At 53.8% G+C, this 21,480-nt stretch overlaps 2 protein-coding genes across 11 annotated transcripts in view; one reads left to right on the forward strand and one right to left on the reverse strand.

Moving 5' to 3' along the window:
* CIITA (class II major histocompatibility complex transactivator) overlaps positions 1-3,673 on the forward strand; it is a 52,899-nt gene extending 49,226 nt beyond the window's left edge. For 5 of the 9 annotated variants that reach the window (XM_082432498.1, XM_082432490.1, XM_082432494.1 and 2 more), the window contains 3 exons: positions 1,138-1,221; positions 1,399-1,482; positions 2,304-3,673. In XM_082432498.1, coding sequence (XP_082288624.1) covers positions 1,138-1,221; positions 1,399-1,482; positions 2,304-2,379 — 244 coding nt within the window. In that variant the 3' untranslated portion in view covers positions 2,380-3,673. Of the gene's footprint in view, positions 1-1,137; positions 1,222-1,366; positions 1,483-2,303 lie in introns of all 9 variants that reach the window. The other 4 variants (XM_082432491.1, XM_082432492.1, XM_082432493.1 and 1 more) reach the window with 4 other exon arrangements.
* A 109-nt stretch (positions 3,674-3,782) lies between these two features.
* On the reverse strand, positions 3,783-20,068 carry DEXI (Dexi homolog). 2 transcript variants are annotated; one of them, XR_014255285.1, is made up of 3 exons: positions 19,124-19,267; positions 7,016-7,568; positions 3,783-4,907 (listed from the first exon to the last, which is right to left on the reverse strand). XR_014255285.1 is itself a non-coding variant. In XM_082432531.1 (2 exons), exon 1 carries the CDS (start codon positions 19,555-19,557, stop codon positions 19,270-19,272), a length of 288 nt encoding a protein of 95 aa, XP_082288657.1. In that variant the 5' UTR covers positions 19,558-20,068; the 3' UTR covers positions 6,970-7,568; positions 19,124-19,269. The 2 variants fall into 2 exon arrangements, 1 of the variants encoding a protein (XP_082288657.1); XM_082432531.1 differs by lacking the exon at positions 3,783-4,907 and having other exon boundaries at positions 6,970-7,568; positions 19,124-20,068.
* Between the last annotated feature and the right edge of the window lie 1,412 nt (positions 20,069-21,480).

The raw sequence follows: 21,480 nt of genomic DNA on the forward strand, positions 1-21,480 counted from the left end.
TTGGGAGTTCCCTGGTGGCCTAGGGGTTAGGATTCCGGGCTTTCACTGCTGTGGCCTGGGTTCAGTCCCTGGTCGGGGAACTGAGATCCTGCAAGCTGCGCAGCATGGCCAAAAAAAAAAAGAAACCTCATATTTTATGGACTGTAAGATGCCATCCGTTTGTAAGACACCATTAAGAGGACAAAACGCTGCTAATTAAATGACATCCATTGTTAATGATCGCAATGATTTTCAAATGTGAACATGTACATCTTGGCATCAATGAAATATGGGAAGAATCCTCTTCCTGTGGGTGAGGAAGGGCCTCCTTGTTCTAAGATCCATCCCAGGAAGGGATTGTAAAACCCCTACCTGGTTCCTGCCCTGGTAGCGGCCGACCCATGACATCAGGGGCTCCTGGAGTTTAGCTTGAATCCACTTTGCTGCAGTGTAGACTTGCTGCTTTTACATGCAGCCCTGCAGTGTTGCTCTGAGGCTGAGTCAAGGCAAAGTCACGGCCTTGAAATTAGAACCGTGGCTGCACCTGGCTTGTTAAAAGGACGCTCGTTAAGGAAGGTACAGCTTAAGTTGGCACCAGCGACACCTGTCGTGCTATTTCTGACACTGCTGATGGTGACTGAATATAATATAGAAACCCGAGGCTGCCCAGTGACTCTGGGTTTCTCTCTCTCCTGCTATCCCCGATGCTTCCTCACGCCCCCACAGTAACCCTCACAAACCCCCTTGGGAGGTATAATAACCATAGTTAACATATAGTTCATTCCACATGTCGGGCCCTGTTCTGGGTGTTTTACCAACGTTAACTCATTTACTCCTCCCCACAATTACTCTATCATGCCCATTTTATGGAGGAGCAAACTGAATCACAGGGGAGCTGAGTAACTCGCCAAAGATCAGACAGGCAGCAAGCCACAGAGCTGGGATTTGAACTTGAGCTGTCTCAGATGGGAAGCTACCTCCACTTAGTCCTGCTGCTTCCCTAGACTCACTGAGTGACCACAGAGAAGCAGCCTCAACTCCCTGGGCCTCAGTTTCCCCCTCTGTTAAATGGGGCAGTCATCCCGGCTAGGTGTGGCTCCCCCTGGGCCCTGACCCCCCAGCACCCCTGGCCCCTGCCCTGACCTCTGTCTCCGGCAGCTTGTACAATAACTGCATCTGCGACGTGGGAGCCGAGAGCCTGGCACACGTGCTTCCAGACATGGTGTCCCTCCGGGTGCTGGAGTGAGTGTGGGAGCCTGGGCAGTGGGGGTGGGGCCGGGACTTGGGAGGACCGGGGTCTCCTGCTGGCATCGTGGGAAGGGCTGGGCTGAGGTCTGGTTTTTGAGAGCGTGGTGATGACCTTGGTCTGGGGCTTGTTGGTCCCCAGGGCCAGGATCCACAATGGGTTTCTCTTCCCAGTGTCCAGTACAACAAGTTCACAGCTGCCGGGGCCCAGCAGCTCACTGCCAGCCTGAGAAAGTGCCCTCACGTGGAGAAGCTGGCGTAAGTCTCACCAGTGGTGGAGGGAGAGTCAGTGTGTGGTTCACCTTGTGAGCCCTGAGCTCAAATCCCGCTCTGCCCCTCACCAGCGTTCAACCTTGGGCAAGCAGACACATCAACCCTCTGGACTCAGTTTCATCTTTTTTTTTTTTCTTTTGGCAACACTGCATGGCTTGCGGGATTTTAGTTCCTGGACCAGGGATTGAACCTGGGCCCTCAACAGTGAGAGCACCAAGTCCTAACCACTGGACCGCCAGGGAAGTCCCTGGCCTCAGTTTCTTCGTCTGTAAAATGGGAGTGACAATAATATTTACCCCCTATTTAAATATTTATATCAATATAAATATTTGTCAATATACTCAGAAGAGTATCTGGTACACAAAAATGTTCTATATACTAGGCTGAACAATATGAAATTGCTTATATTCAACCATTTTTGACCTACACACCTGGCAATTTCATATGGTTGAAACTTATTTATTATTATATCACTATGATGTCTACTGTCCAGTACTGTACTTTATTGTCTTTCAAAGCACTTTCGTCTACATAATCACTCATATCTTCTAGGAGGGGTAACGTGGCTCTTGTAAGACCCATTTTGCAGATGAGGAGAATAAGGCACAGATAGGTTAACTAACCTTTTTGAGATCACACAGCAAGTCAGCGGCAGAATCAGTTTTTAGAAAGGGGTCTTGGGGCTCCTAGGCCTCTGGTGTCCCCATGACCCCACACTAGGCTAGGTGGGAGGAGGGATTTGGGGGCAGCTTGCGTTGGGGCCACCCCCTCTCCTCTAACCTCTGTGTGCCATGCCCCCATCACAGGATGTGGACGCCCACCATCCCCTTTGGCGTCCAGGAACACCTGCAGCAGCTGGACTCAAGGATCATCCTGAGATGATCCAGGCTGTGCCTGGGACAAGGTAACTGAGGTGAGCTTGGAAGGGGAGAACCACGGGGGTCCCTGGGGACAGTGTCCTGTGAAGTCAGAATCCATAAAAGATGGGTGGGGCAGCAGGTGGGAGCTGGGTGACAACTCCTGGACCATGTGCCGTCTGGGCCCACCCCGTATCCCCCTGTGCTGGGCTCGGTGGGGTGTCTTCTAAAGGCTTTGAGGACTTGGGCTCTGAGGATCCTCCCTGTGGGCAGGCGTGGGGCCCGGGGAAGGACAGGTGGGTCAGCCGTGCACGTCCCACAGCCCTCAGCATTGGCAAGGTCTGCCTTCGAGGACGCCCCAGCCATCCCGGCTGCTGTTTCAACCTGTCGGCTGCCCCGATGCCCGGCATTGTTTTCATAGGAATTTGCTCTACCAGTTTCCTGCCTCTCTCTGTGCGGATGACTGTCCCCTCGCTTCCATGCTCCCGCGACCTGGGACATCCCCCTCCTCCATTCCTACCATCCCTCCCATCCCCAATCTCGACCACACTTTATCCATGTGTCGAACTGCCCTGTCCTAAAGCTGCCTGATCTCCACCCATCCTGACCTCTCACAGCCTGTTCTCCAAGGACACTGACCGTGCTGGACCCTGACCTGGTTATTTGTGGACACAGCTCTTCTTGGGCTGTTTCCCGTGAGCCTCGGCGTCCTGGTGCCCAGCCCTGGCGGCTCAGAGTCGGCCCCCACCCAGCTGCGGAAAGGACCTATGGCCTACTCTGTGAACAGACCCAGGCCCGGCCCTCGGCTCCTTCGGGGAGCAGGTTGATGTCAGCCCTGCTCAGCCACTGCAGCCCTGGCAGATGGGCTGGTGCCTGGTGGCAGCTGCTGTGTACCCAAGAGCCCTGAGGCATTCCCTGCAGGACACTGCAGACAGCTGTGGCCAAGCCGGAGAGAGCGACGAAGCGGCCACACCCCCACCTGCCCAGGTCCCTGCCGGCCCGGGGAGAAAGCACTGCTCCACGCTGCTCTCCTAAAGGGCACGCTCTGAGCATACCAGCGACCATCCCCTGCCTGCTGATTTCCCGAACCATGACCGGCTGGGATTCTACGGCAGCTGCCTTCTGTCTCTGGGACTCACTGGTTTGCACTAACTTTGTTTGCCGAGGCCAAATCTAGGCCTGGCCAGACACACTGGACCTTAGCAGGAGAAGAGCTGATGGTACACTAACAGAGGGGGTCGGGGCGATGGACTGGAGCCACATCTGCCTTTTTGCCTTCATTTCCTGTGTCTTTTTTCACTACATGTTAAATGGCTCATTTAATCCCACGGGCAGGTCCTGTGTTTGAGTTTATACCGTGATGACCATTTTGGATGCCCACTCTTCCGCCTAGCTAAGGCATCCCAAACCACCCCAAAACGCAGTGGCTGAAGACAGCACACACATTTATTCTGCTCACACACCTGTCCTTCGGGCAGGGCTTGGCGGGGACGGCTTGTCTCTGCCCCACTCAGTGTCAGCTGGGGCTGTCTGGAGGCTCGGTCACGCGTATGTCTGGCACCCGATGCTGCCCAGTGGCTGGGGGCTTGGTTCCTCTAAGGAAGTGGCAGGGGGGACGCCCCCTGTGGGCTAGTTTGGGCTTCCTCACAGCATGGTGGCTGCATTGAAGGCTGATCACCCCAAGAGGAAGAGAGGTTGTGGGGGCAGAGGGGACCGAGGCCATGGCGAACAGCCCTGCCCTTTCTGTAACCCAGCCTTAGAAGCTGTCACACAGCATCACTTCTGCCATATTCTGTGGCCAGTTGACGGGGGCCCTTGCTCTCTTGCCCTCCCCACCCCCCTCAGCCCAACACACACAGCAGAGCCCACTTCGGCTCAAGTCCTGTCTCTCGGGAAAGGATTTTCTCTATGGCTTCCTACCATTCATTGGAAAATTCGTTATTTGGGGGTCAGCAAGGCTGAAGCACCGTGAGCCTTGCAGAGTGTTTTCCTCTGTCTCTGATCTTCTGCTCTACCCTGGGAGTCGTTTCTTAGCTGAGCTGGAATCCAGCCCTGGCCACGGCAAGCCCGGAAGGGACTTGGCAGCTTTGCTGTCTACACAGAGAGCTGCCAGGTCGGCTGCTGTTGTTTTTCACTGGGGCACGGCTGGCTCGGTCAGAAGCCCTGATCTGGGACGACCTGGCCCTCTGCTGGTGGCTGTGGGAGCTGCCTGTGCCCCAGCGCGCCAGCCCTGATGCCTGGTTCCTCAAACTCTCCTCCTCTTCCCAGTAAGTGGGTGTTGGGGGTCGGGAGGGTCAGAGGGATTCTGACCCCGCTGCCCCGCTGGCAATCCTCGCAGAAAGGTAGTGCCTTCCGCCTTGCTCCAGTGGCTCAGGGCATCAGGCCTTGTAGCTGGGCCATCACCCCTCAGGGTGTGCCTGCATTTGTGGACCTTGTAGAGTCCCTGGAACTCCCACTTGTGCAGCCACAGGAAGACAGTCTCCTTCTGATCCAGGCATCTACTGCACCCTTCAGCCAGGCGGGGTGGGCACAACTGTCCCCACTGCTTTTGGTCTGTTCAGAGGTGATAAAATGAGGTCAGAGGCTATAATTACTCATAGTAAAGACTTTAAATGATAGCTACCACTTATTAAATGAGTTGATACATGTAAAGTGCTATCACAGCACAAGGGACACAGTAAGTGCTCAATAAATATTAGCAAGTATTATTGCTTTGTGCCAGGCACCGTGCTGAGTCCCCCCACCCCCCTGATCAAGAGGGACCACGGTGTAGGGTCAAGCATCTCAGACTCTAGAGCTACACTGCTTGGGCTCAGTGTCCAGCTCTCCACTCACTTGTGCAAATTACTTCTCTGTGCCTCAGTCTCCTCATGCGTAAAATGGGCATAATCACAGTACCTTCTTCACGGGGTTACGTAGAGATTCGATGAGCAAATATGCTGAGAACAAGAGCCTGGCATCCAGTTCCCTGTGTGTGGGCTGTCATTGTTACACACATGCGTGTGTTTCATTCTCACCTCTGCCTGGAATGTTCTCCCAGCTCTTTCACACGGCCTGCAGGACTCAGTTTAAAGGACAGCTCCTCAGGACGGTAGTAAACGCGGACACCCTTCCCCCGGCCTATCCCGTCACTAGTTTATCTTTTTCACACTTATTTGTCTGCTCTTGTCCTAGGATGTGAGCTCCAAGAGGGCAGGTAACCTGTCTGTTTGTTCACTGCTGTGCAGAGGCACCCTCTGCACACAGCAAGGTGCCTGCACATAGTAAGGGCTCAATAAATGTTTGTGGAATGAACGAGTAATCCTCACCACAACTTTGCTTTCTTTATTTGCTGTATTCATGCCACAAATATATAGTGACACCGTGGTGTACTCAATAAAATGCTCAAGGTCCCTGCTCTGTTAAATCTTGCATTTTAGTAAATTAAAAAAACTCCCTGGGCAGGGCTGTCGAGTGCGGTTGGGCAGTCTGTGCACTGCACGAGGCGCCTGGACAAGGGAGCAAATGGGGGCTGCAATCCAGTCTGGGCTCTGCTTGCCAAGCTGTGAGTCCTGGTGTGGAGCAGTGTCTGCCCAGAGGAGCACCTTTGTCATTAACACAAACTCATGAGGTGGGTAAATGACAGTCCCCATTTCACAGATGTGACTTGCCTAAGGTCACACTCCTATAAAAGAGGGAGTCAAGATACAAACTCCACTTCTGACTTCTCTGGAGGGTCACTCTGCAGGCATAGGCACCGGGCGCTGGAATTGCTCCCCATTTGCTGGTTGGGAGAAGTGATGCCCAGAGGAATCGAGGCAGATGACGTCTGGAGTCACACTGTCCATTGACGGCATGATTCCACGTTCAGTGGACATCAAGGCCATGCACCTTTTAAACCCTTGCCTTTCCCCTCAGGCCTCTCTCCCAAAGAAATGTCTCCCTTCTCCCACTCCCGTTTTTCTTGAATGTCTTCCGTTCACATTTCTTAGCAACCCTTCTTAGAATCACATGAAGACAGGTGGTATGTAACTGCCTCCTCTTGAGTTCTGCCGGACCTTTCCTCTCCCACACCTTGGTCTCCTCACCTGTAGAATGGAGCTGACCACCCATTCCTTGTTCAACACAGTATATACGTGAAGGTACTTTGAAAAGCATCAGCTGTTCTGCAAACTGGGGAGAATTGTTGCACGTGGACCCAACTTCAGTCGTTCGTTTGCTCCTTCCCTCCCCCGCCCACTCCCCTCATCTTTAGGGGAGGTCTACCATGTGCCCAGCACGGGGGATCCCCACCTCCCACTGCTCTGGGATTCAGGCCTGATTTTCAGCTTGGCCACCAGGCCTTTCCCACCACAACCAAGGTGGGCCCTGGCTTGTCAGTCTCCTGGAAGCCGGGAGGGGGCCGGGTTGGGACTCCGACACCAACGCAGCTTGGACAGACTCTCCAAACCCCACTGGATCTCCAACTGGGGAGGCCCTGACCCTTCTGCCCTTTGTCAACCATGAGGTTCTGCGTCAGGACTCCTTTATGGAATCTCAAAGGAAAAGAACAAAACAAACACCCCCCCACCTCCGCAGGGCCCCAGGGGTTGGAGTTGCATACATTTTTTTAATTGAAAGAAGTTAGCCTCCTAAGTATTGCTTTTACAGGTTTATCGAAGTCAGGTATTCATACCACTCACATTTTCGAAAAATATTTCTGGCTGGAGGAACGCTGTCCCCGTTGCAATGTATCAGTTCTGGCAACTTGATGGAGAGCAAACAATTTGAAATGAATGAGTCAAAACCCCACCCTCGGCCCCCCAGGTGTTCTTCTTTTCCTTCTGAGTCACTCTCTGAAACAGTTGCTGCATCTAAGCCCGGCCTCGGGCCAAACCCCATTGGGCTTAGAGCTCCACTGGCATCAAACAGAGCTGGGAGTCGCTTTTGTGTGTGCAGTGTCCGCTCCGAAGGTTAAGTGGGAGAAGCAGATGCAGTCGGGGGTGAAGAGCAGGGAGGCAGACTCTGGCTGGGTTCCTGTAAACATCCATTGCAACGGCGAAAGCTCGGAAGCCAAGGCAAGGCCGTTTGCGCGACGCTGCAGGCGGGCAAGGTCTCCGGGCACCCCTGCCTTACCCTTTGGGCAGGGGCACGTGCCTTCTGGACCTCGGCACCGAGTCTCAATCTCTCTGTCCCACCATCCTGGGTCTGGACGGGCACCTCTCTGTTGGCACAGGGCTTTCGAGGGGAGCAGGCCTAACAAGAGGGACAAAGGGGTGTTACCAGCACAGAAGCACTGCCCCACCACCCAACTGGAGGCTCGAATTAGGGGAACCACCAGAAACCTCAGGCTGGGGGTGTTGTCCTATAATTTTTTATTAAAATTTTTTTATGAATGTGTCTGATTTCTAAGTACCCTAGGCAGGAGAAGAGGTGCAATTTCACCTGGGAGAGGAAGGACTGTCAATATCTTGGGAGATAACCCCCAGGAGGGGGATCCTGGGACCTGAGGAAGGAGGGCAGCCTGCTCCAGGGTCACCCGGGGTCTGCTGGCTTACTTGAGCTCTAGGGCAGCTGAGTCAGCTCTGGGGAGTGGGCAGGGCTTGGCGGCAGCTCCCACCTTGCCCGGAAAATGCTTCGCAGCCTACAGGAAGGCTGTGGCCACAGCCAAGCTACTCAGCAGCCCCACTTGGCTCGTTCTCCCAGGACACGGCATCATCCCCGGTGCCTGGCTCCCTGCAGGTCCTCACTTACTGTCCCTTTCTCTCTCTAGGTCCAGCCGGGTGCTACTTTGTTTGCAGCATCTCGTATTCCCACGCCCACCCGCCCTACAGCCCCCACAAGCCCCACCCCAGTTCTGAGCCTCACCTCTGCCAGCTCAGACTACTTCCGCAAATGTCATCGAGCATCAGATAAAACTTATCCATTAAACACAACATGTATTATTGTTCATCAGGCGCTGCTGATATTTGGGGCAGGACAATTCTCTGATGAGGTGGGGGCGGGGGTGACCCCGTTCTGGGCACTGCAGGAGGTTTAGCAGCATTCCTGGTCGCTGACTGCTACGTGGCAGTAGCATTCCCAGTCCCTGTGACAACAAAAAAATGCCCCCTCACCCCATTTCCAGGGGCCACCCAACGGGGCAGAACTGCTTCCACTGAGAACCATGAATCTCCCCATTTTATAGGCTAAGAAACAGAGGTTCAGAGAAGCCAAGTGACCTGTCTAAGGCTGCATAACTGTGACAAGCAGGGCTGGCAGTGGACTAGTGACAGCGATGCAAACAATCACAGTCAGGGCAGCTACCACTTCCTGAGCTTTTACTGTGTGCCACAAGCCCCAGGCAGAGCATGGGTGCCTCACCCCATTTCCTCCACTCACCCTCCCGAGGCAGACTGACCGGGCAGCTTCCGCCTGCAGGGACACCCCTCCTTGCCTGAGGCCTCTCCACCTCTAGAGTCTGCTTGGGCCCCAGGCTGCAAGTGCAGGCAGAACTCCCCACGGCTGCCTTCCAACCAGTGATGGCCAGCAAGCTGGTGGATCAATACCCCAGCTCAATCACCCAGCAGCTGGGATGACTCTGAGGCATATTCTCCATCTACACTGGTTCCCAGAGGTCCCGAGCAGGACTGAGCCCAGGGCTGCGGTGGTAACCTGCTAGATGACACATCCCTTTCCTGTCTCACTGCCCCCCTCCCCACCAGTAGTTCCTGGGATCACCTCCCAAGTAAACAATTTGCACTTGAATCCTCGTCCCAGGGTCCCAGGGTCTGCTCCCCGGAGAGCGTGCCTGAGATGGAGCATTACAAAGGCCATTTCATTCAACCCTCCTAACACCCCAGGAGTTAGGTACTATAATGATTCCATTTTACAGATGAAGACACTAAGGTTCAGAGAGGGTAAGAAACTTGTCTAAGGATGCTCAGCTCTCCAGGGCTTTGTCCTACTGGAGATCTTAAACACTACATAATCTCATACCTCCTGTGTGCCATGTCCTGAGCTGAGTGCTGGGGACCCTGAGATGAGTGCAGCCTCTGCCTTTGACACACAATCTAGTGAGCAATTGTAGCCCAAGTTAACACACTGACGCCTGGAAGAAGCACAGGAGATGGATGGAGCCCAGGGTCTGGGGAAGGCTGTGCACGAAGGACATGCCAGGTAGAGGGAGGGCTGGTGACCAGGTCGTGGAACCTCCTGTAGTTTGGTTTGCGGTGGAGAGTAAGGTGTTGAAGGCTGGCCATGGGGGAGACATGGCTGCAGAGGTGAGCAGGGGCCAAATTTCTTGTGTCCTCTGCCAGATTCATCTCCTAGGGTGAGCTAGGAACATGCCCTTCCACTACTCAGAGATCTTCCTCGGCTCCCACTGATGACACACGCAAGTCCTCTCATCCTTGGGCCCCATCCGGTCTCCCCACTGGACCTGGTAGGCAGGAGGGGAAGCCGGGGCTAAACCAGAGCATCGGAGAGCTCGGCCCTCCAGAAAGGTGTTCGTGGGTTCCCCTCCTGTCCTGCTAGGAGCCCACCTTTTGCTGACCTCCCTCCTCCAAGGAGACTCTGGGGTTCCCTGTTGGGGTCAGCAGTGGTGCTCCCGAGAGCCCTGGCATCCAGGAAACTGGAGCAGAACTGTTTATTCCGATACAGCATTACCAGGGCTCACTGCGCACTCTCCAAGGCAGGGGATGGTACTTGAGCCCATCTCAGACTTGGGCGGAAGGGCTGTTAGAGAACATGGGACCACCCCTTGGAACAGGGACTCACTCCCCTCCCAATGCTCGTGATAGCAAACGGCGTTGAGTCCCAGGCAAGCGTCAGTCTGGCTGGCGCGACTCTGTCACACGTGCTAACCTCTGATCGGAACAGGTGCAGAGCCTTGCAGGTGACGGCTCCAGCTGGAATTCACTAACGCCCTCTTGTTCTCATTGTTTATCTGTAGGGTCACCTTCTATTTATGGCGAATGATGCCAGTTTTCCATTTCTGATAGTAATACTATAAAGTTCCTCTTTTTCCACATCATTAACTTCACTTTAAAAAAAGCCTCCGGTTTAAAGACAATAACTGCATAAATAACAGTTCAGGCAACGAGCAGATAGAGCAAAAACTGTTGATGGTGTCATGTGAGGTTTGGGAGACCCTGATCTGAGCTGGTCACTCCACAGAGAATGAGGGGGCCCAGAGAGGGCGGTGACCTGCCCTAAGCCACACAGCACACTGAGGACGGAGATGTGGCCCCAGGCCTCTGTATCTGTGGCTGGAGGATGTCCTGGGTCCTCTCCTCTGTGCCACACACCATGGCTGTTAAAGGTCAATCCCTTTGTTCCTTTGACTTGCAGGTCTGGTCTCATAGCAAAGCAGCTGACATTTATCAAGCACCTGCGCTTACCTTGTACTATCTGCTTTAACTCATGGCTTAGCTCATTTATTCCTCAAAACAACCCTAGGAGGCGGGACCAAGGAGGACCATCATCCCTGAATTTCAGATGGGGCTCAGAGAGGTTACGCTTGTGACTGAGCAATGCCATGCAGCTCATAAATGGCAGAGCCAGGGTTTGAACCTCCGTGGTCTGAGCAACGTCTATCTCAGTTCCTCTCAGCATCTAGTTCATCTCTTTCCTTGGGCGTCAGAAGCCCCGGGCTAAGAAGCATCCTGAGGCTGCTGCTTAAGAGTCCAGGCAGTGGGCTCTCCAACCTCCTAACATCCTTAGAGCATGACTCACCAGCTATTGGCTTTGGCTGTTTTTTCTTTCTTTCTGATACTGTAACCTTTCATTCCAGGCCACTCCCCAGAGCTGGACCGAAGGAGTGGCTGGCTGACTGGTCTGTCATCTGAATAACAGTTGGGCACTTGATCCATTTTAAGAAGCAATGTCTCAGCTGGATACCTCTGTGGAGATGCTGCCTAGTTTGATTTGGCTTAAGGGAGAAAATGACCTTGTGTCTTAAAGGTGCTGGTGGGATGACGCTCTGGACCTGCTGGAAGAGGATTCTTTTTGCAGTTGGGCCGCCCCACTGTCCTGCTCCTATGGGGTAGCCAGGGCAAGGTCTGGAACTGGCCCATCTCGAGTCATTCTGGCTCTGCCCCTTCCTAGCTGTGTGACCTCAGGCAAGTCACCTCATCTCTCTGGGGCTGTGTCCCCATCTGAAAAAATGCCTACCTCATCTGGCTGTCTGTTACGAGGATTACATGAAATTGTGTTGGTGGAATGCCTGCAATACCCGGCACACATGGCCCCTCCCCTCCGTGTCCCCACCTGGTCCCAGCTAGAGAACACACAGGGCGGGGGCGGGGGGTCTCCTCAGTGCAGGGGGCCTTCTGAAAGGGGCAGCCCTTTCCTCCTCCAAAGACCTTGCCTGCTGGACGCCCACTGCTATTCCTCTTTCTCAACGTACCAACCAGCCAATTAAAGTGGCTAAAGACAGATGTCACCCAGATATGATCTGCCCACTGTCTCCATTGCCGTCTCAGCACCGGGCCACGCAACAGGAAGGCCTCTGCCTTGGCCGGCTGACGAGCGGGTGGCCTGAAGGGGTGGGAAAGGAGATGCTGCCTGTCTGCCTGGGTCCAGGTTCCTGATGGAAGCCAGCGTCCTGGCCGGTTTCTCCAGAGTTTCCGGATTATATGTCAGCTGTTGACGCTCCGCAGCCGTGGGTTCTGTGAAGGTTCTTGGTCCAGTACGTGTCTCCAGCTGGCCTGCGCCCCACGCTCAGTGAGGCCTCCTGAAGGGCAGCATCTGCCCAACACCTTCGTGAGTCCTGTCACAGCCAAGAACCACCTGGGCTCCTATTTATTTAGTATTTTAAGTCAAGGCACTTTTTCCCTCAAACTCCAAACTTTTAAAAGGAAATCTTTATGTCACTATCATGAATAAAAAATAGTATCATTTATCATAAACAGAAAGCAACACTAAAAACAAATGATGAAAATGAAACCACTAACTCTAGCCAGATACCACTGGCCTGCAAAAAAGGGAGCCTGGGCCTGGTTTCTCTGCTCAAAAGGGAAAGGTAGCAAGTGCCCAAGAGGGGGCAGGACACCGACAGGTGGGTCGCACTAGGCTTTGGCGTATTCTCTGCCCCCCGGGGAAGCCTGTGACCTGAGGACGCCTGAGGACCTCACGCAGGGAAGCACTGGGAGTGTGGCCAGGAGGCCCCACTCGCCCACCTCACAGCTTGGTATCTAGGGCAGGTCCCTGAACCTCCCCTAGCCTCAGTTTTCCGCGCTGTCTAATGGAGCTAATGAGCGCTGTGCTGCCTGTTTCATGGGGTGACGCTCAGGGGAAGCTAAGTCCCCTGTCAGGAAGGACTCCCAGGAGTGGAGCCTGCCCCTTTGGGGGTGACTGAAACTGGAACCAGCTCCCAGCCACCCCCAGGCTTGGGGCAGGGTCTGACAGCTATGAGGGCACCAGCATCACCTGGGCCCCCAGGTACCAGTTATCACGGCCCTCGGGCTCCTTCGAAGGCTGCCCACACAGACACACCCTCCTTGGTAACTGGCCCCCACACAGAGGAAGGGGGCCTGAGAAAGGGGAAGGCTTCCCCGGGCCAAGCCCCCTCTGGGTCTGACACACCACCAACACTGATGGCATCATTAAGAACCGACTACGCGACCATCAGCATCTCATCTAATGTGCACGAGCCCTTCAGCAGGTACTAACTACTATCCTCCCCATTTTACAGAGAAGGAAACTGAGGCTTGGGGAGGTGAAGTCACTTGCCCAAGGTGTTGGTGGAGCTGGTATTTAAACCCAAGTCTGTCTGACTTCAAAGCCTCAAAGCACCAGTCTTAGGGGGTACATGGAGATGGGCTGAGATAACACTGAGACACACCCAGTGAGCTAGTGATTGGCTTTTTGGTTCTTAGCCAATCTTTATGATTACTTGGACAAGAAAGTTTCACTTTGGTGCCGGAGTTTATCATGTGACAGTTGCTAACCTGACTTTTTAACAAAGAACCAGGGGCCCTGCGCCTTTAGCTGGCTTCAGTATTTGGCCAGAAGTTAATGACTTTGGCACTTAGTATTTTTACCCATGCCAAGTGATGCTGGTTTTCTCTTTTCAGTGACATAAACATTCTTTTAAAAATAAATTCACACACAAAAAGTAGATTTTTAAAAAAGGAAGCACTAAAACGAGTGTACTTAAACTATAAAGGGAAGAACAGTAACTTTGCAGTGGAGAGAGCTGGCAGACAAGACCTTAGCCAAGTGGTCAGCATTAACATCACCAGTAATGAGGCTGACAGACATCACGTGTCCCCCAGTACGATGCACTCAGAAAGACACACACTCACTTCTCTGTGGTATTCCTGCCAAAAATGCACCATCTGAATCTAATCTCAAGAGTAAACATCAGACAAACCCAAACTGAGAGAAAATCTACAAAATACCAGACTTGTACTCTTGGACTTCCCTGGCAGTCCAGTGGTTAAGACTTTGTGCTTCCACTGCAGAGGGCACAGGTTCGATCCCTGGTCGGGGAACTAAGATCCCACATGCCATGCAGCGCACCCAAAAAATAAACAAAAAAAATTAAAAAACACCAGACTTGTACTCTTCAAAAATGTCAACGTCATGAAAGATACACTCAGACTGAGGGACTGTTCAGACTGAAGACGGCACAAGAGACGTGACAAGTGATACAAAGCGTGATCTGGAGTTGGATCCTGGACCTCAACTCCCCCCCGCCCCCGCCCACCCCTTTTTATTGTGAAAGGACACTATTGGGACAATTGATGCAATCTGAATAGTCATAGCTTAGATTGGTCATACGATTGTATCAACGTTACATTTGCTGATTTTGACAGTTGTATTGTGATTATGTAAGTGAATGTCCTTGTTCTAAGGAAATACACACTGAAATATTTAGGAGAAAAGGAACATAATGTCTGCAATCCATTTTCAAAAATGGTTCAGAAAAATATATATACATGTACGCACAGAGTGAGCACTTTGCATACATGAGCGAACGTGGCAAATGTGAATTGACGCAATTGGTGCATTTTTTGCGAAGCGTATAAGGGAATTCTTTGCAACTTTTGTGTAATTATGAAATTATCTCAAAATAAAGTTTAAAAAAAAAAACCTCAGAAGAAGGAGTGAGAGTACACATGAGGCAGGCCTGGCAGAGCCAGGTGAGTGGTGTTCCAAGGATGGAGGTTGGGAGTCTCTCTCTGGAGGCCCCCTGCACCCTCCCTCAGCACTGGGTCAGAAGGCTCAGCTGTCTCACTCGCTTTGTACCCCTGGCCCCTCACTGTCCCTTTCTGAGCCTCAGTTCCTTTATTTGAGAGATGGGGATGAGGATGCCTGTCCCTTTTATTGTGATCTTGGTTTCCCAAAAGCAAACTATGCTTTCTGGAGTCCCGGGGCGGACAACAGCAGATAAACCAGGAATACAAATGGTCAAGTTGATAGGAGCCCTTCATTTCTTCGTTCAGTAAAACAGATGCAAGGGCTGTGAGCGTTTGCCTTGGATGAAATCTCCAGTTTGCATAACTCAGGCATAAGGGAGCAGGAGCCTTGGCATCTCAGTTGTCTTGAGACACAGATTGGGGTCTCCTCCTGTCCAAAGGGGCAGCCAGCACACTTCCAAGGGAGCCTCACGTCAGGACAGAGGTGAAGAGTCAGCTGGGCCTGGGGGTGCGCATGCCTCCCCTCGTTACCACCATGTCTCTCACCTGGACGACAGCCACAGCCTCCCACCTGGCTCCCCTGACCCCACCCCCCCGGAGCTCCAGTGTCTCCAAGGGAGGTTTGGGTTTCTGAGCAGGGAAGCCATATGCCGAACCTGGGTGTTCGGCTGATGGCACAGGCCACAGATTGGCACCAAGGGACCAGGGCAGGCAGATCAGGAAGGAGCAGCTGTAGCGCCCAGTCGGGACCCTGACGCCAGGGAAACCCTGTAGTAAGTAGACTAGTCTGGTTACCCTTAGCTCCAAATCTGGCCTCCACCAGGCCACGCTGACTGTGGCAGCAACGCTTTCCAGTCTCTCCATTTCCAGCACAGAGAGGCTCCTCTCCCAAAGCCCTCCCTCCGTGGCAAGAGAGGGCCGGCAGGCACCAGCTGCTTTCATCAGGAACCAGGACAAATCAATCCAGCTGAGCTGCCTCCACACCGGAACCACTGGGAAGTGAGGACCCTCCCCAGTTCCTGGGCCAGCCCCAGCGGTCCCTTCTCCCGAGAAGGTGGGAGCCCCCGATCCCCACTCCCTGCTCCTGGGCAACGATGAACACTCTAGGAAGACCACAGAGCCGCAGCTTTCCTGGGCTCCAGGCCTGGTGGCCTTTAGAGACCACAGGGCAGTGGGAAAGGTCTCTTGAGCGTCCCAGGCCAGCAAGGCAGAGTGGGAAGTCTGTCCTGGTCATCCAGACCGGGACCCACCCAGCACTCAGGCAGCTAGTCCTCTTTTGCTCATTGTGGCACATAAATATTCATGCACGAGTGTATGTGCAGGTTTATACATTCACAAGGGACTCAGTGTACACACTTTCCATTATGTCTGACTGTTAATAATAATAGTGGTTAATTTTAATATATCACTTACATACACGGGACGGTCTAAGAGCTTTACATCTATCTCATTCAATCCTCAGAACGAGGTAGATTTTCATTATCCCCGCTTTATAGAAGAGGAATCTGACACATGGGGAGATACGTAGCATGCCCAAGGTCACAACAAGGATTGGGATCTGAACCTAGGTCATCTGAATCTAGGGACTTTGTTCCTCATCATGACCCTAATACTGCCTCCTTAAACAGGTGCTCAACAAAGGTTTGAGGAACTGAATTATGTGGAAAAAAGAGAAAAGAGAAAGAGAGGGAGTGAAATGAGTGCAGCTTTCATCTTGAGATCACCCCAGTCCCCAGTGCCTGGCGTGCCCACGCCCTTAGTCAGTGTTTCCTGGATCGGCCTGTGTGTAACATCAGATTGTGTCTACGTGAGAAAGGGCGAGAAGGAGCGAGATTTGACTACCAGTGTTCCTCTGCTTATGCAAAGGGGCCGGGAGAGGAGGTGCAGTCAGATCATCTTTAATCTTTCCCACAGGCTTTTCCTGCTGCTAGCCACCCCTCCCCGACCCGAATCTGGTGGCTTGGATCTGGGGCTGAGCGAGCAAATGCTGTGCGTGGTTCCCACTATTTCTCCAGGGACGAGTATTTCCCACAGCCCCAGGCCTCCCCACCTGCCAGAGTCAGGCCCTGTCACTTTGAGAGCTTTGCAAGGTTGTCCCTGAGACACACTTCCTGGTGTTTCTGCTCCAACAGCGTTTGCTGCAAAGTACGCCAAAGCATTTGGGCTTCAGTTTTTGCTTCAGAGTATGCCAATGTTTTCATTTGGAAGGGGAAGTGTTTCTGTTGATGTGGTGAAGAGATAAAATAAGACTTTCTTCACCAAGTTACACTGACTGAAAGTCAAGAGCTTGGCTTGGGGGCAGGGATTCATCTTAAGAATCCCCAGGGCCTGGCAGAAGAGCAGGGCTAACGTTTGTTGAATGACCCAATGAGTGACTATGCAAAGGGCCTAGAACCAGGTGTGGTATATGCTCAATACTCAGTACAGGTTCTGAACAGATCCCATAGGTTCTACCTCCAAAAGGTGTTCTTGGTCTCTGTGTGTTTCTCCACCTTCACTAACTTTGCCTCATCCAAGCCTGCATCATCTCTGGCCTGAGCAACTAACCAGCTCCTAACTGGCTTCCCTATTTCCGCACCTGCCCCTAGGGCTCATCTTGCCCACAACCGCCAGTCCTCTTTGCAACATGCGGACTGGAATTGTGTCATCCCCTGCCTAAAACCTTCTGATGGCCTCCCATCGCTCGTGGCTGGGCCTCCCAGGTCCTGCATGATCTGGCCTTGCCCACCCCACTGACTTCTCCTGGGGCTGCTCTCCTGTCACACTGGCCTCCTTTTAGTTGCTGGAAGAACCAACTCTCTCCCCTGCCCCTCCCCCTCCACGTACTTGGCACTAGCGGGTCCCTCTGCCTGGATAGCTTTTCTCCACATCTTTACATGTGGCTCCTTCCATCAATTTAGGGCTCAGCTCAAAGGTGTCATTTCCTCAGAGAGGCCTTCTCTGAAGCCCCTGTCTGAAGCAGCCCATCTCCAGTCTTCTGTTTCACTTACCCAGGCATTTACTGAGCACCTACTAGATGCCAGGCGCTGTTCTAAGTGCCGAAATAGTAATGAACACAATAGAGGATGCCATGCCTCCTTACATGCCTTCAGAGCTCTCAAAAAATCTCACTGCCTTGTTTGGGAACCTGCTTATCTTTCTCACGAAGTGCCAGGAGGGCTGGCGCTGAGTCTGTCTTGTTCACTGTGTTCACCCACCAAGCACATTAGGTACTCATTAAACATCTGTTTAATAAAAGAACAAATTGATGGATGGATGGCAGGCAGGCAGGCCAACGGGTTAGGTATGCAGAGCAGCTGACACATGCTCCACCTGGCACTTGGCCCTGGCTAAGGTCTCCCTGAGCTCAAATGAAGCTTTCTTCAAAGAAATCTCACTGTCAGCCCCTCAGGTTGACACTGCTAGTGGGTCCTGCCCACCTTGCATCACCCTCTGACTATGGTCATCTTGGCTAAGATAGGCAAGGAGAGGGGGGTAAACGTAGCATGCTTGGGGTGAGTGACATTAGTGTCCATTTTCCAAAAGGAGCCCTTGTGACTTCCCTGGTGGTCCAGTGGTTAAGACTCCATGCTTCCACTGCAGGGGGCACAGGTTCGATCCCTGGTCAGGGAGCTAAGATCCCACATCCCACATGCCAAGCGGCCAAAAAAAAAAAAGTAAAAGGAGCCCTTGCCCACCACCTCAGTATCCCCCCGTCACTGCCACTCAGGACCTGTGCCTAGCACCGTCCAGCTGAGGGGTTGAGCCGAGGAATTCCTTGCTGTCCTATGAACCCTCACCAGGCCCTCTCTCATCTAGTCCAGCTGCCTCTCTTCCTTGCTGTGACTTTGGCCAAATCTTCTTCCTTTCTGGATCTTCATTTCCCTCCCAGAAACACACAAGATGGGGCTGGATACAGCTTCCTGGTGGCAGCTCAGAGGCAGGACTTTAACACCTCAGTGCAATGATCCTGTGGTCCCTTCTTCCGCTGGCCCAAGAGCCCCTTGAGTTTGCCTTGCAAACACTGCAGGCAAAGCCACCCCAGCACCAACCCCCCCCCGCCGCTGGCCTGGTCTGTGAAAGCAGCCTGCGAAACTGGCAGCCCCTGAAGATTTGAGCTGCGGCACCCTGAAATCTGACTCCAAAACGGCAGCCAAGCCAAGGCCAAAGGAAGTACAGGGTTCTCTGCTGAAGGGGGTTTCTCCTCTCACAGCATCAGCCTGGAGCCCTTGCTCTCAGTCCCCACCCAGTCCCCAAGGGGCCACAGGACAAAGGTGATCAGTGCCTGGCTTCCTACCTCTTTTAACACTGCAAGTCTTTATCCTTCCAGGACTAATGAGAATCCCCCAAAAGCCAAGGTCACCATCAAGACAGGTTAAGGATGGGGGGAGGAGTTGACAGGCCTGTCTCAAATGGATCTGGGTGCAAAGGCTTTGACAGTTGGTACTACAGCTAACCGAGAAGCGACTTAGGTCCTGCCTCCCTTCCCTTCTTCAACAGCTGTCACCTTCGCTAAGGGGAAGCTTTCCTGCCCTAACTAAGGTCCTAAGAAGAGTCCAGCCATTCCTGGCATCCAAACAGACCTGGAAGAGGTGGATGGAGAAATCAGAAGCCTGGGGGGGGGGGCGGTGTGTGTCCGGCTTGGGATGCCTCCCTCTTCCTCGCCAGCGCCCCAACCCGCCCTCATCCTGCGCAGAGGGCACTTACAGGCCTCGGAGGCCGAAGAGGGCCTCGTCCTGGGGGTCCCATCCCTGGCCAGACGGTGCCCTCAAACAGCAGCGGCGGCATAATTCGTGCGCCGGTCCGGGCCGAGGGTTGCGGGTCGTGGGGAGAGCGGGGGACAGCAGCCAGGCCTACTCCAAGTAACCATCGAAGACGTCGAGCTCCGAGTCGGCATCGTAGAGGCCCGAGCCGGGGTCGGAGAGCACGCCGAGGTCCACGAGCGCCTGGTCCATGTCCTCGGGCAGGAATACGAGGCCCACGTTGAGGACGATGTACTCCATGAGGAAGGCGTAGTATAGGATCAGCACATTGACGAAGAACAGGCCCACGTAGAACATAGAGGGCAGCAGGGGCGGCGGCACGGAGGGGACCAAGGGGCCCAGCGCGTCCAGGTGGGCCGCGACCCGGGCGCCGGGCATGCAGGGGGCGGCGAGGGCGGCGGCGGCCCGGCGATCCCAGCGAGCTCAGCCGCTGCGGCGCCCGGGCGGCCGGCGAGAGGGCAGCTCAGCCATCCAGGGGCGCCCCGGGGCTGGCCGAGGCAGCGCTGGGCCCCGGCGGTGCACCCCCGGGGATGCGCGTCGGCCCCTGCGGAGGCGCCCCGGTCCCCGAAACGTGCCAGGAGGGTCACCCCACCCCCAGAGGTGCCCACACGGCACTGTCGATCCGCCCAGCGGTCAGGCGGGCCCCCCTGAAGTGGCCGGCAGGGGCCCGGCTCCTTCGATGCTCCCCGCTCCCGCTCACGGGCCCTCGCAGCGCCTGCGGGGACCCCACCGCAGCTCAGCGTCAAGGGCCAGTCCCGGCGACGGTCTCTTCAGCCGCGCCCGGCCGTTCCCCGAGCCCCCTGCGCACCCCCGAAGGCCCAGCACCCATTGCTGCGACCGCCGCGTCGTCCTCCTGGTAGCGTTCCGAGCACCGCCTCCGGAGCAGCCCCGCGCTCATTGGCCCACCGCCCCCTGCCCTCGCTCATTGGCTTGCCCAACGTCCGAGCTCACTGGCCCGAGCCGTCCGAGGGCGGGAACCGCCTCGCTCCGCCCCTAGAGCCACTGGCTTCTGAGTTGCTTTACTAGTTCCGGATTCAGGGCCGATCTCGAATCCAATTCGCTCTGCGAATCCGCGACAGAGTAGGGGGAGGGGAAAGAGTCAGAACACAATTCAAAACTAGACTCATCCTAAGGCTACAAAAGCTGAAGGTAACCGCGAGCTTCATCAGCACCAGGCTGGACTTGAGTACTGGCGTCACGCCTTTTGGGGACTCAGTTTACCTGCTGAAAAAGGGGGCGGGGGGGAGGGCAGGGGCGGTGGCCCTTACCTTGAAAATTTTGGCCTTTCCTAAAGTGGCAATTTTCCACGGTGGGGAAGATCAATCGGTGCCCCCTTCATCTCTCCAAACTCTGGCTGCTGGAAGGTCTGCCCCCTCGGCGGGGCGGGCCGGGGGTTTTGGTAGCTGGAAATCTGCCTAATAGGGTTCCGTGACACCTGAGTAAAGAAACTCCCGACAGGTCAGACCTGCAGCACTAGGGTTGCTTCTTGTTTTTCCTTTGTAAAACACGTTTTAAAACAATAATAGTGCAGGTGGTTAAACATTCATACAACCAAGAAGTACACAGAAAAGTGAGTCTCTTCCACTCGCTGATTCCCCTCCTCAGGGGTAACCCCTGTACGTCCTTCAGGAGACTGATTTTGCCCAAGGTGCCTTCCAAAGCAGTCCACAGACCTTTAAATCTCAGGCCACGCTGAGCTGGGTGGTCTACAGGCATTGCTTAATTGGAGCCAGATGGGGAAGTGTATGTTACTCATTTTTGCAGTGAGGAAACTGAGGCCCAGAGAAACAGGAGGACTCTGGAAGCTGCTGGGCCTGTGTGTGTTTGGAGGCCAGAACCGGCGCTTTTTTCTCCATGACTGTCTCTTGCCCCTTTAGGTGAATTACACAGCAAACCATTAACCCTCCAACTGCTGAAGGTGAAACAAATCTTCATTCATTCACTTATTCACTCTGACAATATTTGTTGAACACTTATTATATGCCAAACCTTGTGCTAGGCACTGGGGAGAATATTGACCCTTAGCCCAATTCTGTCCTGGGCACAGTTAATGGGACACAGTAGACCTTAGATAACTGTGAGATGTAGAAATGAATGAATGGATGAATGAATGGTGAACAGGGCAGTACCGCCTCCATGGAGCTTCCCACTCCCGATACAGGAGAGAAATTTAGATACATCTTCTTGGCTGGTGTAGGAAGCTGGGTGTTTCCTTATTTTTAAAAGTATGGTTGTTTTGGAAATGGCATGGATTTTCGGCAAAGACCAGAGAAATCCTCTGAAAGTACAGGACTTTCAGTT

Source organism: Balaenoptera physalus (assembly GCF_965194825.1).
Source record: "Balaenoptera physalus genome assembly, chromosome: 16".
Classification (NCBI taxonomy): domain Eukaryota; kingdom Metazoa; phylum Chordata; class Mammalia; order Artiodactyla; family Balaenopteridae; genus Balaenoptera; species Balaenoptera physalus.

What these genes read in the sequence shown, in the direction of transcription:
- DEXI (XM_082432531.1), bottom strand. Translation starts at nt 19,557, where the DNA reads ATGCCCGGCGCCCGGGTCGCGGCCCACCTGGACGCGCTGGGCCCCTTG.